Below are 17,633 nucleotides of genomic sequence, written 5' to 3' on the forward strand. Positions count from 1 at the left end.
GACCCGGGAATCCAGCATCGGTGACAGCAGCAAGTCCACAATAAACCACAATAAACCACAATAAACATCGCGGGGCCTGGAGACTCCTGGTGAAAAATAATGTGAAAGGGCGGCTTAATGCTCAACGACAGCTGGTCTCTTCAACAGTTCCTAGCCTTATCACCCACAACACCTGACATCTTGATGAGCAGCAGACTGAACCCTCGACCTTCCAGCATGGCCAACAGCTTTCTAGTCTTAGTGTGTGTGTGTCTGTGCCTATGTGCTAAAACGCACGTGCAGAACTGATGTGATATTTGCACAAACATAAACATGCACGCATGATCACAAATGCACGCACGCGCGGTTAAATGCACGAACTGATAAAGCCAGATCTCACGTGCTCCCCGTGACAACAGGTCTCGCTTGGAAAATGAAGAGAAATACGAGATGTCACGAGAAGGGATTTGCAACACTGCGAGGCGGAGGCAGATGGCAGCCAAAGGGGAGACGTCTGCGACTCATAAATAACAGCAGACGGGATACAGAGGCCGACGACTGGACCGTCAGAGAATGATGAACGTAGTGTCAGTATGATGAACGTAGTGTCAGAGAACGATCAACGTAGTGTCAGTATGATGAACGTAGTGTCAGTATGATGAACGTAGTGTCAGAGAACGATGAACGTAGTGTCAGTATGATGAACGTAGTGTCAGAGAATGAAGAACGTAGCGTCAGTATGATGAACGTAGCGTCAGAATGAAGAACGTAGCACCAAAGGGAGGCGATGTCCGCGGCGCGGCGCTGTCAGCCAACCAGAACCTGGTGCAGATGAAGGCCAAGAGGAGTGAGGTTCAAACCCTGACAGGTAGCAGCGCCAACAGTGAGAAACTTCGAGAAAAAAAAAGGTAAGAAAAACACTGACCAGCCTACCGCTAGGGGTGTATGTCACAAACCTGCAGTGTATTTTGTTTAAATGTTTTTTTTAATTTATTATTATTTAGTTAGGAAGGGGATAGGGAGAAGTAATTGGAAAGGGAAGGTGGTAAAACACCTATTAGTGGGCTGTCAGTGTCAACAGTCTGAGGCGTGCCGCGTCATACAGGGATGGCTGGCCGGTCTTTGTGTTAATTAAGTTCTGTTGATAGGTTGTTGGTGGTTACTTTGAACAAAGGAAAGAGTGTGGTAGTGTGTTGGATGTGTGTGCTTTGATTGGGGTTTTTCCTTGACGGGAGCGGGGAGAAGGGACAGTCTTCTTGGTGTTGTCAGTGCGTCCGGAGAGGACGGTTTTTGTATGTAACCAGTCTTGACGGACTTGGTGTTGTACAAATCCTGACCAGATTTGTATTTTGTTGTACCAGTCCTGACCAGATTTGTATTTTGTTGTACCAGTCCTGACCAGATTTGTATTTTGTTGTACCAGTCCTGACCAGACTTGGATTGTGTGTACAAGTCCTGAACCGACTTGAAGTACCATACTTGTTTGTACTTTTGTTAGCATTGAACCTGTTGAGGATTTACTGTGGATTTTCTTGTGAGGTTTTTCTGTGGATTTTACTTTTGGATTTACTTGTGGATTTTACTTTTGGATTTACTGTTGAGGCTTTACTTTTGGATTTACTTGTGGATTTTCTTTGGGATATAACTTCAAGAAGAAGTGGAAACTTTGTGTACTTTTCATGTGGATATAGGGTGTATTTTAGAAGCGGAAACATTGTGCTGTTCAAGTGAGACTTTGAGAGGAACTGTGCAAGAAGAGTAAATACTTTTGAAATTGTTGGAAGAAACGTGGGTTCGAACTGTGGGGTTGGGGAATTAGGAATTGTTTTGTGTTGTGTTTCTCATTTTGATTTTTAAATTATATTATATTTTTAAAATTTAAATTGTTGTCTGTGTTGTGATTTATTTATGTTCCTCGTCTGAAAGGCGCTGTAGAGTGCACGTGACAGTGTAGATATCTGATTAACGAACTGCGGGCTTTCTGTAACCAAAACTTCAACTGTGAGTACGTCCATCAAGGAGTTCAATCAACGTAAAATTAGGAACACGTGACCACTTTCCAGAAAACGACTCGAACCACGGACCTTCGTGACGAGCTGTCGTCAGAGAACAATTTCAGTTACCTTCATCTAACATCCTTTCACGACCCTAAAGCAAAAGAAAACAAATATGAAGGTGATGTCACGAGGCTGGCTTTATAAAGCAAACGAGTGGTTTGGGGTGTGTTGTTGTGTTGTTGTGTTGTTGTGTTGTTGACAGCCAGGGGAGGTCACATTGCTGACAACAGATGACAAGCTGCTGATGCTGACAGTTGAGAAATGGTGCTATTCCTTGTTTTGCTGATAAAAGGCTAAATGATGGAGAAAGAAAGCATCCTCAATGGGAGTGCCAGTGATTTCTGGGTACTACCTACGGTAGCTACGGAATGTTGTGGCGAGGGTGGAATTGGAACCTAAGTTCAGCGTGTGTCGCACTTTATCTACAGTCGGATTAATTTACAACCACGTTTTTTACTGACAAATACATAAACACCATTCTTGTCACGTTTTCAAGTACAACATGTGATAAATAAGGACAGTTAATCAGACTACCATCATAAATCATCGCCAAATATTGCGGGTATCGTGAAGATGTTCTCTGGTGTCCGATAGCAGTGACAGGTCATCTGTCACAATAAGCCTCCACCTTCTCAACCTGACAGTGACAGAGAGACAATCCTCACATGACTAGGCTACACTTGGCTACAGTGAGTGCCACACTTTCAACATCAACTCGTGGCTCGTTAAGAGAGCATTAAACGCTCGGTGACCCTCCCCCCTATAATGTGTGAAATAATTTAATTAGTTGAGATGCCTGCACCTGCTCTCAGCGTTTGAAGCTCAGGTAATAAACTTGCAGACCACTTGAAAGGGAATGGTTTGGCTAAACCACAACTGAAAGCTTGTAATAGACGGACGTGGGTTCCCTGTTGAAGACCATTGACAAGGAGGAGGAGGCGGAGGATCTCATGGCGGAGCCTGCAGGCTCACAGGCACTCCCGGTGGCGCAGCGGGTACGTGTTGGCGGCGGGCATGGAAGTGGCGAGAAAGCAGTTTCCAGTGTTTTCGTAGCTAACTTTCTTTAAACTATCAGTAGACTTTTCCTGTGATATAACATTTTTTTCGATTCTTTCCTTGCCTTTTGCCTTGATTTTTATCTCTAGAATGCCAGTTTTCGTATCAAACCCTTCACTAGTTATTTTCCTTTTCTTTTGGTTCAAGATTTAGTGCATTCTTCTCAGGTGCCTGATAAGTGAATTGCTTTTGAGATACCCTCCTCTTCGTCGTCATCATCATCATTATCTTGTGTGGTCTGGTGGTGTAGCGGTAACCGGGTTGCGGGTTGCTACCCGGTCGTCTCGCCCCGGATGTACAGGGTGGACTGCCTTGCCGGCTGTTGTCTCATTTGCTGATGACTCGGTGAACACCAGCAATCAACCGTCTCTCCTCCTTTGTCTTTGCCTTCGTCCTTTGAGGGGTGGGGGACTAAATGTTGCTAAAGGTCCGATGACACTCAGATGTCAGTAGAAATAAAGGCCGAATGATGTTATCGCCGTCGTGTCTGTGGTGTGGCAGACTGGAAATGTCAGAAAGTCGTTTGCTGTCGACCTCCACATTGGAATCTAACATTTTTTCATTTTTCTTCAAATACGATAAAAGCATCTGTAGCAACAATAAACATGTCCTTATCTTCTCCTTCGTCTCGTTTGCTTTCTTTCGCTCGTTCTCTCTGGAATGTTCCTGTTTGCAAACAGAAGATAATAAGTGAGCCAAGGAGATTTTAGTTAAGGACTCACAAAATAAAAAAACTAAGGCAGTATGTGAGAGCTGTTGTGATTGTGATACACCTTAAAAAGGTGAGAAGTTGTGATGTAGACAGGAGTTTCTCCGATCCTCGCTAAAGCATCGTGTGCAGAAAATATTTGGACAAGTGGACGGGTTGGTGAGGGTTGTACCTACTTGTTGTAGTAGGAAGGACCTTCTACCACTCAGCCTGTAGATGTTTGGAAAGTTTAACACAACTGAATTTTAGGTGCTGGTTACAGAAGATCTCGGTCAAGTGGCAACAGCAAGTGGAATTGTCTTTGACACCGCAGCACCTGTAGGTAGTCACGTGTCAGTGGGGTGAGTCTACCTCTCTGTCCACCCTGACTACTTGATAATTGCTTGAAGGATGCTGCTGGTGTGTGTCCAGTCACATCCTCGTTTGGGTGGGTGTAAGTTTAAGGAAGGGAACAAGTACTTCCTAGAAGTAAGTCGGATCAGCAACTGCCGGCCAGTGAAGACAGTGAACGATGATGGTGTGTTCACATTTGAGTGAGCTGGCAGATTAGATGAACAACATTTATTCTGGATCCGGGGCCAATGTCACACGTTTGATGAGAAAACTACGGAACATTGTGACAGTCACCCTCGAGGCAGTGATGATCTTTGCTTGCCCCAGGGGCAGTTGGTATAGTATTTGTCTACCGAGACCAACAAGTATAGTGTAGCCGAGACAAAACGAGAAGCCATCTCACATCTGAGCTCTGTCTTCATTCCTCCTCACCTTGACGGAATGGCAGTTTAGCACTTTAACACATTTATATATTTATGTACTTATTTATACATTTATTTGCATTAGGGATATGAAAGAACAGTAAAACAGACATTATCTCACATTTATCACGTTCTGGTGAGACTACTCTGGCGTCTGATGAAGCCACGACCCTTCAACATGTCAGAGTGAATTCCTGTATACACTGCACATTCAGAGGTCGTTAAGAAATTGTTCATTCAAAGTCTCTTCCATAGTCTGACATTTCCAATTTTTTTACCGAGATCTTCACATGTTTTATTTTTTTTTTCAGTGATTCCATTTTTTTGCATGACACGTGGGGTGTCTGGTCTTGTCTGCCGTGTGCAACGCGCGCGATAGTCCGGAGTAATCCCCACCGCCGCATTCCCAGCTGTTGAGACGAATTTTGAAAATTAGAGTTTGCTTGTCACGCTCTCGGGTTACCCACAGGGCAGGTGGGGAGAGGATATAGGAGAGCAAGGGCCAGTGGGAGGGGTGGTGCAGGAGAAAAAGATGGGTGGCGCGCGTGCTGTCTTAATCTCACGCGCCGTGATGCGCATCTCACAGCTGCATGGCGATCTCCCTCTCCCTCCCTTCCTCCCCCTCCTTTCCCCTCCCTCCTTACCCCTCCCTCCCTGGCGACTGGGCTCCTCACAACGAGGCTGGGAGGGGAAGGGGCCCAGGGGCCGCCAGACTGAGATGACCTGCGCGTGCTCCTTCACGCATGGCTGCTTTCAGATGATGGGTTGGGGTTGGGGTGGGATGGGGTGTGGTTAAACCCTTTCCTACTGTGTTTGCGTTTGTGGCGTCGGTAATCTACCCGTGAGTATAGCGGCAATAAGTTATTTGGGGAACTAACGGGTAATCTTTAGATTCATTCACTCAGCAGGTGAGGTCAGCTGGCATAGACTGATATTTCTGACATAGACATAGATGGATGTGTCTGGCATAGACTGACATAGACAGACATAGACTGATGTGTCGGACATAGAATTCGTGATAAAAGGTAAGCTATCGCATTTGCTAAACGGTTGTGTACCATCTTATTATTTATTGTTTGTTTAGAAGGCCGGTGATGTCACCAATAAAACATGGCGTCCACAGTGATCCGCCACAGAACAGTTTCACACGTGACTGTAAGTAAACGGTTCACCTGAATCCTAAAAATTAAGCCGAAGAGATTCAGCACATTGGCGTCTGTCACGTGAGGTCCCTTTGCTAGTCTGATGTATTCTTGTGAGGGACACTGGAGCTGTGTCTCGACGGCACTGAAATAGTCGCTATAGACTGCACTGAAACTGCAGCTGTATCTCGACAGCTCTCACTCTAGACTGCACTGAAACTGCAGCTGTACCTCGACAGCTCTCACTCTAGACTGCACTGAAACTGCAGCTGTATCTCGACAGCTCTCACTCTAGACTGCACTGAAACTGCAGCTGTACCTCGACAGCTCTCAGACAGACACTGTAGACTGCACTGAAACTACAGCTGTATCTCAACAGCTCTCAGACACTCTAGACTGCACTGAAACTGCAGCTGCATCTCGACAGCTCTCAGACACTCTGCACTGAAACTGCAGCTGCACCTCGACAGCTCTCACTCTAGACTGCACTGAAACTGCAGCTGTATCTCGACAGCTCTCACTCTAGACTGCACTGAAACTGCAGCTGTACCTCGACAGCTCTCAGACAGACACTGTAGACTGCACTGAAACTACAGCTGTATCTCAACAGCTCTCAGACACTCTAGACTGCACTGAAACTGCAGCTGCATCTCGACAACTCTCAGAGAACGCATGTGTCTGCATATTCTTTATGGCGTTTTCGGTTCAGACAGGTTAAACAGTCGGCAGAGAGGGAAAAAAATGAAAACAAAAATGAAAAGGCTTTCTGGAAGCTTGCAGACACTTGAAAAATGGCCCCAGCCTTGGTGCAATAAACGACCTCCATGTTTGCATCCTAAAAGTATTTCTGAAGCCTGTCCGCAGAGGAAAACAGATAGAGTTGCCATTCATAAATCATTCCTCCCTCTTTCTTGAAGGAGCACGTGCCGGCAGGAGATAGTTTGCCATTTCTAAGTCCTTCTGTCTTCTGCCTATTGATGGCATTTTGCGAGGCCTTCTCTCTCCGACAAGAAGAAAGAAAGAATATTTTATGCAGCATTTGTATCTCTTAACATTGTAAGTCATTCAACGAGAGAAGGGGGATAATTTGGTTCACTGGATCGCACAAGTATAACACGTTCATTCTTGTCGAGGCGTATCTAGAGACAGTAGGTATAAAATGTTAGATACCGTCTAGTCAAACTGATATATATATATCTTAATTTTTTCCTTCGAAAGGTACCTAACTAGGAACAATTCCGTGGGTAAACAATGGAATTATGGGAAATAATGGTAAGGGGAAAAATGGAGATCATTTTAATTGCGAATGTTTGATGTATAAGTACAATAGAAAAAGTTTCTGTATATAAAATAATCCGACAGACTAATCCAATATAACACTGTGGCAGTGGCAGTTCATTTTTCTCTAAAGACCTCTTGTTTATGTACATGTCTTGCACAATTTTAATTTGGATCTTGTCTAAATATAGTGTGGTTGTCTTTGACTGTTTATGCGTTGTGTGGGCGCGGCACCTCGTGTCTCTATGTCTGTCATGAAAGCAAGCACGCACACACACACCCACACACACACATACGCACACACACATAATTCGTGCACATACATTCTCTCACAACCATACTAATCCATCATGAGCAGCCCCCCACAGACACCGTCCCCCACGTTCCCCGGTCTGTTGTTACTGCCAAACAGCAAAGTTCGTTACAGTAGGCAGACATGTTTAGTGCCATCGGCCTCTCAGCTGCAGACAGACGAGGAGGAATGCAAAGGACACCACAAAGGTGTTGTTGCGAACATTGCTGGCAGTCGGGGTCAGCACGAGGTGGCTTTTACAGATGCCGAGACGGCGAGCGAGGTAGGCTGTGACGTCACCGACATCCCATTAGGCTGTAGGCGCTGTGACGTCACAAGCGAGCTTCCCTCGCCAACTTTGCCCTCGCAATACTGTTAGCGTTGATGGCTATAGTGACGATACAAATAATGGTGGTGATGATGATCGCGACAATGAAGGCGATAATTAGACTTAGCAAACGCTTTCCATCAGATGAACTTTAGACGCCGCGAACTGCGTCAGTAGAAACCGCAAGAGGCAGACCCATCACACACACCAACCACCCCTACAGCCCCTCTGCTTTAAAATTTATGGGGTTTTACGGTGCGTAATTGATTCTCTTGCAAAAAAAAGTCCGTTAATCTGAAGATTTGTGCTCGGGTAGTAAACCATGAATACACAGCGCTCGAGGTTTGACCTTCAACAGGAAGCGGACTTCTTTCACCACTCGCTCGCTCCGACTCCTCATGTTGCCAGCCTCCAGCTTTCTTCTTCGCCTTTTTCCCCTCACTCTCTCTATCTTTTTATTATGACTTTCGACTGCAGAAAAAAGGCGATCTCAAGAGAGGAAGAATATTGAGCAAACTAGAGTGGGAGAGGGAGGGGGCTGATCACTTTTCCATAAGCCAGTGACGTAGGCAGCTACCCGAAACCCGCTGAGCCAGACATTTCAAGCCGCACTAAAGTGGGGGACCCTACTGAGCGCATCCTAATAACTTAGTCTTGTCGTTCACACTCGATTATCTTGCCTTCGGCATCATGGGGTGGCAGTGGGGGAGAGGGCGAGAGGGAGGTCTGTGTGTCTATCGGGGTAGGTGGAGATAGCCGGGCCTGATACCTCAGCCTTGCCCTCTGTGAACTCGGTCTTCGGTGCTGCCGGCTTGGACGAACATACTGAACACCCAGGGTGCTCGTAGAAGTTTTGAGTACAAGGGACTGACACAATGATGCTGTCATTCACTTGTCTGTCGCTCGCTCGTGTGTTCTCACTATTGGGAACGAAGGGAAGTATTTCGGATAACGAAAGCTTTGTTGGAGGCATATTCCAAACATACTTTAGTTCACTGTTTGGTTTCGTGGCTAGCCGATCTGCTGTGTGCACCTCACTGCCTCACTAGTCTCATGCGCCGCTGGCGCCACCTGGGATCCGTAGTTGGCGACACTGTTTCTACGGGACAACAGAGACAGCTGCGACAACAGCGACAACGACCCCTGTCCCGCGACTCTCAGCCAATCTATGATGACATTGTCCATGGGTGTGGTTCAGGACCACCCGTTGCCGTTACCAGCTGGACACGTGACATCCAGCTCCAGACTAGCCTTGACCTTCTGCACGGCCTTGTAGAGAATCACAGGGTGTGTGTGTGTCTGACAGGCTGTACACACCAGCTCTCGTTCTCTCTTTATATCACACACACAGGCACACACACGTCACAGACACACAGACACACGTCGCCCAAAGGGTTGAGGAAAATGTTTTATCGCTTTTTTTTTTTTGAAAAAAAAAGCCGCACGAATCTAGGTTTTACCAAAAACCTGCCTTTGTGTTTATACTGAACTGACAAAAATAGTTCTCTTGTGTACTTCATCAGAAACTGTTTATACTTAAAAACGAAGCCCATAAAACACAGACGAGGAGGATAGTTTTCTGCAGAAGCGAAGAAGATTCACCAAATCTTCTCCCGTAGTTGTGAATGGCGGATATTTGTGCCTTTGAAAGAAGACCCAGAACAGTGACCAGTCAGCTGCTGCCTGCTTTTGTTTGCGCCTTTAGACATCCGTCTTGAGAGGCTCTGATTACGGATGTTCTTGGTCTTTGAAGCAATTAACCAATGAAGCAGGGGAGATCACTCTGAGAGATTACATTGTGCTGGTCGAGTCATCTACCTTTTGCATATGAAGAGTAGAGGCTGAGAGAAAGAAAAGAATGACAAAGTTGTCCTTTGTTGACAGCTACCCACACAGAAACGCATGGACACCAATGACACGGTGACTACTCAGCAAGGAAGATGAGTTTCCTGCACGTAACCTTTGTCCCTGCTCCGTCACATGACCGAGGTGTAGGAGGTCTGCAAGTCAAGTTTGAATACTCACTTCCGTTAATACTACTGTTACATTGTGTTTGTGTACCACTCTCCCGGCATGTCTGTGTGTCCGTGTGTCTGGCCGTTACAAGACGTGGCCCAAGTTTGGAAACAGGTGTCGTCACAAAAAATGGCCTCGTTGTAACCGGCGGGCTCTGCTGCTTACATCGGAGGACATTTGATAAATGTTATTGCCGTCTACAGGCCCCGTGTTATCGTCAGCAGTCGCTTGTGAACATTCCAGAATGATTACAGTCCTCGTGTCGTGGGGTCGAGACCCGGACATCACCTGACGGCGAGGGAGGAGGACAAACGAGTGTTGGCTGCACGGGGAGGTCATCGCGACACAGGGAGGAGGCGAGCGAATGGTGAGAATCTATATCGGAGAAACTGATGGCGGATTGTGCGAAAAAACTGGGGGAACAAGCAGTGGAAAAATAAAACATGTTCACACTGCTTGCAAGCACAGAACTGAAGGCACGTGCGCACACACACAGCAACGAACACACATGCACACACACTAACACTCACATTACACACACACAACACACAAACAAACAAACAAACTTTGTCACGTGACGACTACATAAACGAAAAAAAACTATGTTGGGTGCATGCACTTCCTTGATCCCAGAAGCCAGCAGATGTCGCTTCCTGTTGGTTCCCTGCATATGAGATCTTAATGAAAGCAGCGCGAGATTTGATAGTTGAGAACTGTCGGCCACAGCAACATCTACAACATCTACAACATCTACACCCGACAGACAACTTACCAGCCCGACACAGTTGCTTAGGGCGGCGTTGGAATGCCTTGGTCCCGTGCTGAAGCCTGTGTAGTGACAGTCCCACGTCTCTCTGCTTTCTGGACGGTCCCATGGCTGCCCCAGTACTCGACCACGAAGCTGTTGGCCAGAAGGTTGGTGTTGAGCGTCAAGTTGAAGTGGTATTCCTGTCCGTAGGCACTGAGTTTGTAGAACACACTGTTCCTGCCCAGCTGGTCGGCGCCATCCAGGTACACGTGTGAGTCGTCTGTCGCCCTCTTCTGACGACCGCGGCGACGGTTGCCCGTCATGTGACGTAGCACGCCCGTTTGGCTGACGTCATAACTTAAGAAGGTCCCTCTGTGGTCAACCAGCTGTGGAATAACCACCTGGAAATGCCTCACTTGTGACAGGCTTTCGTCTGCAACCAGCCAGATGAGACAATGTTCAGTGTCCAACATCACGTGATCTTAAGAACGCCATCTTTCTTGGCTCAAACGTACGCTTTATTAATTACACAGTAATTATACACAACTACTTTATACAACTTTGTTTTTCTCCGAGAAAGGGAGACATCAAAGGAAATCATCTTTCCGTCGTACTAAAGGACCATTCTTGACCTAAAGACGGGAATGAGAAACAACGTATTTTCGGTTGAAGCAGAAATGCTCACTTTGTTTGAAACGGTGTTTATTTATTAAAACTAAACAGCTAATTGTTACACCGTGCATTGATTAAAGGAGTTTCATGGTTTGAGATGTGTCATCAAACAAACAAATGTCATAAAATGTTTTCGGTGAGACAGGGATGAGAAGCCTTTTGCGGTCGTTCCCCAGTGAGGCATCAAGGAAGAGAAGACGGTCTAACCGTCACAGAATAACACCCCGAGAAAAGCGAGGCTCTCACACCCGAGCGACCGCAAAGGTCACTGGACGACCTTTCTACTTCTTAAAATGTTTTTCAGAAAGAAAACACGGAAACTTGATATAAAAATAGGCTGAAAAAATTGAGTTGAGTGTTTGATCGGGTACAAGTACTCAGCTCTACAAAATGCTGGTACACGTGTTGCTACCACTGACAGGAGTGTATACCACGACAGCAGCAAGGCATCACTCTCACTGCCGTCACTTTATTTGGTTTTTATTCGTTCACTTGTTTTTTGTAGTGGCAAGAGTTGTTGATAATACACTGCTGCTGATGTTCATGCAGGCGGACGTCAGGGCCTCACCACGCATGCGCGTTGGTTTAGGAATGCAGGCGGTGATATTTCCAGAACGTTCGCCGATCAATGCATAAAACAGCCTCAGGCAGTAAACTGCTGGTTTTTGTTTGTTTGTCTTTTTTGTTTTGTTTCAATTCTAGACAATTTTAAAACGTTTCTTGCAGCTCCGTGTGTGGAGATAAGGCGGCCAGTGTACAGCTTGTACCCGCCTCAACACCAACCTCCGCCTCAACGTTTCCACGAGAGATGGATGAGAGAGAGAGAGAGCCATAGCCCTCCAGAGATGCTGGTGACATCATTTCCTACCTTACCTCAGCACCAGAGACCAAATATACAGGTGTGTGAAGGAGCCGCGCTTTGTGAGAGGCAGTTGGTTTCCTGTTGCAGCCAGACACAAGCCTGGACACACATCACGTGACTCCAGAGCCTCCTGGCTTGGGGTGGGACACCCTGGATGTACCCTTGTAGGCCTACCTGGCGCTCTGCACATTCTCACCGACATTTCACACAGGGTGTTTGGTTCTTATGTTTGCTCACTTGTTCAGTTCTCTCTCTCTCTGTTTGTGGTTGTGTAGTGTGAGAAGTGAAGTGTCGGTGATTAGAAGCAATTGGCATTTGGTTTATTAGACTTATTCAGTTAATTAGGTGAGCAGTGAACGACAGTCAGTGAAGCTTTCTTGCTTCTGTGAATTCAAGTCTGCACTCTCTGCCCCTTACCTGTCTCCCCTTAATCTCTCCCATTCCCCGCTCTCCTCCTCCCCTCCTCTCCTCCTCCTCCTCTCCTCGCACACACATACACACAGATACAGAAATTGATGATTCACACACCGACCCAATAAAGCTACATAAATTTTGCCATTTGTCTGCGCCCAAATCCATCGCAGACAGGCAGGCAGGGTGTGGGTGTGGGGGGGGGGTCGGCGAGGTGCTGAACTGTACTGGGGATGGGGGGGGGAGATGGGGGGAGTGGGGGAGACGCGACTGCACCTCGTGGACCCGAGGCCGTCTGGAGTCTAATGAACAGACAGATTATCTGCTGAACACGCCTCAGTATCTGTGAAATGGTGAGAGATGAACTTCAGGCGGGAAGCAGTTGATACGAGTTAATGAGCACACAGACAGACAGAGACACGCGAGCACACACACACACAGACAGAGAGAGACAGACACACGCGCGCACACAGACAGACACACGCACACATTAAATATACAGACACAGCATGCAGACAGGAAAGCACACCACACCCACACACGAACAACAGTGTATGTATCATTGAATGTTTGTATTTGAGAGAAAGATTGTTTGTTTAGATAAGTGCTCATACATATGAAACCGGTAGTGTCTGCGCGTCTGTACATGTGTGCGTGCGTAAGCGGGTGTGTGTAAACGTGTGTGGGAGTGTGTGTGTGTGTATGAGAGTGTGTATGTGTGTGCATGTATAAGTGTGTGTGTGTGTGTGTGTGTGTGTGTGTGTGTGTGTGTGTGTGTGTGTGTGTGTGTGTGTGTGTGTATGTGTGTGCGTGTGTAAGTGTGTGTGCATGTGTAAGTGTGTGTATGAGTGTGTACGTGCATGCGTACTCCCCCAGTCTCCAGCACCCCGGGTGTGCTCAGACTGTTTCCGTGCTGTTGCTCACTGAGTGTAATCTGTTGCAGTTGCAAGTCCACGCAGACACTAATTCCTCGGTCGTCTGCATCGACTTCACCTTGCTTTTCATTCGCCCATCAAAAGACGTGTTCAGATAGTACGGAGGATCAAAGGACTGCCTGAGCTTGTGCTCCAGCAGGCGAGTGCTGCATGCACGTGTGTGTGAGAGAGAGAGACACCTGTGCAAAAAGCTGCGATCCATTACCTGTATACAGGTGTTAATTACCAAGACAACCAAACACCCGATGATCAAGAACAAGCTGATACAAAGTGGAATAAAAACTTCGACTCTTTATCCTTTGTCGGGTGGCGATCAGGGTGGTGATCTCACGAGCAGGAGACATTACACAGGTACATGCACGGACAGGTATCAATCGCATGCCAGCTCTCATTTACACCTGGGCCACACAAGATACATACTTCTCACAGCTTTCTCACGCCGTCTCTCACTTCAACAGCCTGTTCCTTCTGTTTGCTTGTTTTTGTGTGTTTTGCACTTCCTCTCCTGTGCTTTTATTTCTCTGTGTGTGTCCTTTAATTTCCTACTCGTTGCTATGACGACAGCAGAGGTATCATTTGGACTATGAATTGTTCTTTTTTTTCCTCTAGACATTTTCCGTTTTTTTCTCTTTGTCTGTCTGTCTGAACACACTGGGGTAAAGCACTCAGTGTTCGTCTTAAGGTCGGCGGGACTCGGCGCCTGACAAGAGGTGAACCCGTCTGACCTTAACACCACCGGGAGGTGTGCGCCGGTGCAGCCACTGCTGGTCTCCACTGAATGTCAAGGATAATCTCTCTCTCATACACTAACATCATCATCATCGTCGTCCATCATCATCTCTTGCCCTACATCCTGTACCTCCCTTGCTGTCTACCATCAACATACACCTGTGTGTTATCTCCACTGTTAGCAACATGCGCCGTAGCCACCAGCAGGAGACGACTGGAGGAACTCAGGTGCAAGCAGACTGCTTCATGTACCTGTCTTCTCTCGATGGCACTTTCTGCTACTCACATAAACCCGACAATCTCTCCCACAATCACTTTTTCCCTTCACACACCGACCAGCAAATATTCTCAACGACGGCAGATTTTTGTGGTAAAACAAAGTTTTTAGGTTAGAGACAGCTATGAATGGATGATTTACGAAAATTATTTTACCATACCAAAAATAGAAGGTACGCACGCACACATAGGATGGTACACACACACAAGCGCGCTGACGTGTAAAGGCCCTGACAGGGTCACGTGTCACCCACCTGTACGCCGCTGTAGGACCTCCCTCCTGCTGTGTTGTGGGTCCTCGGCCGCCGGTCCCCCCGCCAGCACGGACACGGTGACGCACAGCACGTACAGCACGCAGCACGCACACAGGCGCGCGGACTGCCCGACTCGCATCGTTCTGGACCCCTGCCACTGGCAGCATAAGTGAGTGGCTACCCGTCGCTTAAAAGATTGGTTTCTCAGCCGCTGAATCTTCTTTTGCCGCTTTCCTTGGATTGGCAAGAAACCGGGGAAGAGGTAGGGGATGGGAGGATCAGCACTCAGGGTTTGTATGTGCTCCGCCTTTTCTCCTCTCACTCCATCTTCGTCTTCACACTTTCGTCAAGAACTCAAGCGTCAGGAGCCGAGACCACCACAAGTCGTCATTTTTTTTTTTTTGGTCCCAGGGAATTGATCAAGTCCACCTGTAAGAACCCTTCGAGTTGTTGAGGTTCTTAAAGGGGGGTTTTGTTGCTGTTGTCACGTGACCAGAGTCCTGGGGGTCGGCGTGGGAAACCCTGGTTCCGGTATCACAGCCTATGACACTCTAGTGGGTGGGCGTTTGTGCTTCCATAGTGTGCGCGTGGCACACCCGAGTCCTGGCCTCTTGCCCGTAGCCCCAAGGGCTGCACAACCGCTATGGTGGTGGTGGTGGTTGATGGTGGTGATGGTGGTGGCTCCGATGGTACCGGTGTCGGCGAGAATGATTAGAGCGTGAGTAGTGGATCCAGTGGCTGGAACCTCCGCGCACAGGGGGCTGGTTGGGTCTGTACACATCGGCTATCCGCGCTCACCTCTTGTAATCCCAACCACCGTCAGCACGGCATCTCTGGCACCAGGCTGCGCGCGCACCACGTGCGATCGCGCGCTTGTGACTGTGCACATGACTGTGAGTGCGTGAGAGAGTGTGCATGACGGCGCGCGCGTTCGTATGTAAGTGCATATATATTATATGTTTATAAGTGTCTATAATTATATGTAAGTAGGTATGTCTACAATTATATGTATGTAGGTGTGTCTACAATTATATGTATGTAGGTGTGTCTACAATTATATGTATGTAGGTGTGTCTACAATTATATGTATATACTTGTGTACGTAATAATATGTATAATTATTTCAGTGCGCTGAAAGCATGCTGGGTCAAACATGATTACTGTACTGAGCTCCGCCCACCTCTGCAGGCTGCCGCGAATACAAAAAATACAAATAAGTATTAAAATGATCAATGGATATGAATTGCCGGCGGAAGTGTGTGAGAAGGACACGGCAGTTTGTGTCTACCCGCGAGGAGCAAGCGGTGCTCCAGGTGAGCGGAAGGTAAGAGCGTGCAAGCGAGAAGGGAACGAATGAGCTGAGCGAGAGAAAGCGTTGAAAACGGAAGGGGTATGGTGGAACACATCTCACAGGTAACCACATTTATCTGAATCATTTAACTCTTTCGCGAGTAAAACTGTAAAACACCTGAAAACCTCCAGGTTTTTACAACGGGCACCAGAGAGGGGGAGAGAGAAGCTGGGGGACTGACTGACGGAGAGTGAGGTTCAAATCATTTACTTGTGTGACATAATAATCAACTCACCTACAACTTTATGTTAGTTTACTTAGAGGCAGGAACATCAGTTGTGGATGAAGGGGACAGCTCGTCTTCTACAATGAGAATATTAGTGCAGTGATCGTGTTTCACAGAAGTGACTCTACACAAAGTGTCCTTTCATATTGTGGTGAGTGTTCCTGCAGCAAGTGGTAGGGTGGAAATACTTTCATTTTTGTATTTACAGAATTTTCTTTAACTTCTGTCCGTCTTCTGCCCTTTTTGAGCACTCACACCTTCCTCTACACATTTCTATGGTAAGCTGGCAAAGGTTCGCAAACACCCAACTAACCTGAGCTTCTAGCTTTCAATGATAAATTTCAGTCATTATTAACACATCATTAAATTTGTTGTCATGCCTTAGTGTGCTTCCTCCCACCCCCTTCTTACTCTTCATGGCGTGTGGGGGGTGGGTGTGTGTTTCTTATTCTCTTCGACCTAATAAGTGTACACGTGGGTGTGACATCGGCTTTCAGTTCATTAAATTGAAATAAAGCCCGCTACTAGGCTCCATCGCCACAACTTCATTCTTGTTGAAGAGACGAGGACAAAATGTCGTTGCTGATCGAAAACTAGAGCTCAACGAAAACAAACCAGTTTTTAATAATCGTAATACTGTAAAGCTTTTATTCTAGAACCTTCGATGAGAATTCCGTGTCACTACGATCTTAAAGGACGTGTCACTTGTTGCCCGAGGACAAGGAGGGGCACCAAGCCTGAGTGCACCTGACTTTCTGTCACCGCAACACGTGCAACACGTTCTGAGAGAAACTCGAGACTCAGCGAAATGGTGAGCTGGTGTCAATACAAAGTGGAATTACATTCTTAGAAAGTTCATAAACTTCGCCAAACTTGTGAACATGTATGAACACAAACATGGATACGTGCATAAACAGTTCAACTCATTCATAACATTCGGGACTAAGCACTCTCTGACGAGAAAACTTGAATATATTTCTACTCGTGAACACGTCCGCAGACGCAAGAGCATGCCAGATGGTACAGAGAAATTAAATTAAATTAAATTAAATTAAATTAAATTAAATTAAATTGTGTAATTATCGAAAGGACGTGTTGGTTTACAGCAGATGTGTAGCTATTTACTCGCTTATGTTTCTTTCAAATACTTCACAATGGGGGACTTGGTGTCTGTCAGGAAGTCTCCCCTCGTTTGTCTGTTGTCTTGTTATGTCAGCCCCTTGTTTAGGATGCTGGCACAGGCAGTTGTCATTGTTGTGGAAGAACTGAGTGTCTGTCAGGATCCACTCCAGGTGTTCTCACCTTAGAAAATCGTTAAACCATGATTACATTTCAGTGTTTACATAAATAATAAACACACTAACTAAAAACATCAAAACAGAGTTTGAACAGAAAATCTTATTAATTCACAGAATAGAAACAAGCTGTTAGTCGGCGTGAGTTACAGTCTGGTATTTTCACTGTGGAAATGACAGTGTTTTACTTTGGTGTCATATCCATGTCAAACCTCTTCTTACCTGCATAGCTCAGTCGTAACAATCCGCTTAAAAAGTTAAT

At 46.6% G+C, this 17,633-nt stretch overlaps 1 protein-coding gene across 1 annotated transcript; it reads right to left on the bottom strand.

The window, feature by feature from the left end:
• Positions 1 to 10,390: 10,390 nt before the first annotated feature.
• Positions 10,391 to 15,332, bottom strand: LOC112574373 (A disintegrin and metalloproteinase with thrombospondin motifs 6-like). The gene is made up of 2 exons (XM_025255404.1): positions 14,500 to 15,332; positions 10,391 to 10,793 (listed from the first exon to the last, which is right to left on the bottom strand). Exons 1-2 carry the CDS (start codon positions 14,636 to 14,638, stop codon positions 10,402 to 10,404), a joined length of 531 nt encoding a protein of 176 aa, XP_025111189.1. The 5' UTR covers positions 14,639 to 15,332; the 3' UTR covers positions 10,391 to 10,401.
• Positions 15,333 to 17,633: the final 2,301 nt, after the last annotated feature.

Source organism: Pomacea canaliculata, linkage group LG10 (genome assembly GCF_003073045.1).
Source record: "Pomacea canaliculata isolate SZHN2017 linkage group LG10, ASM307304v1, whole genome shotgun sequence".
Lineage (NCBI taxonomy): Eukaryota > Metazoa > Mollusca > Gastropoda > Architaenioglossa > Ampullariidae > Pomacea > Pomacea canaliculata.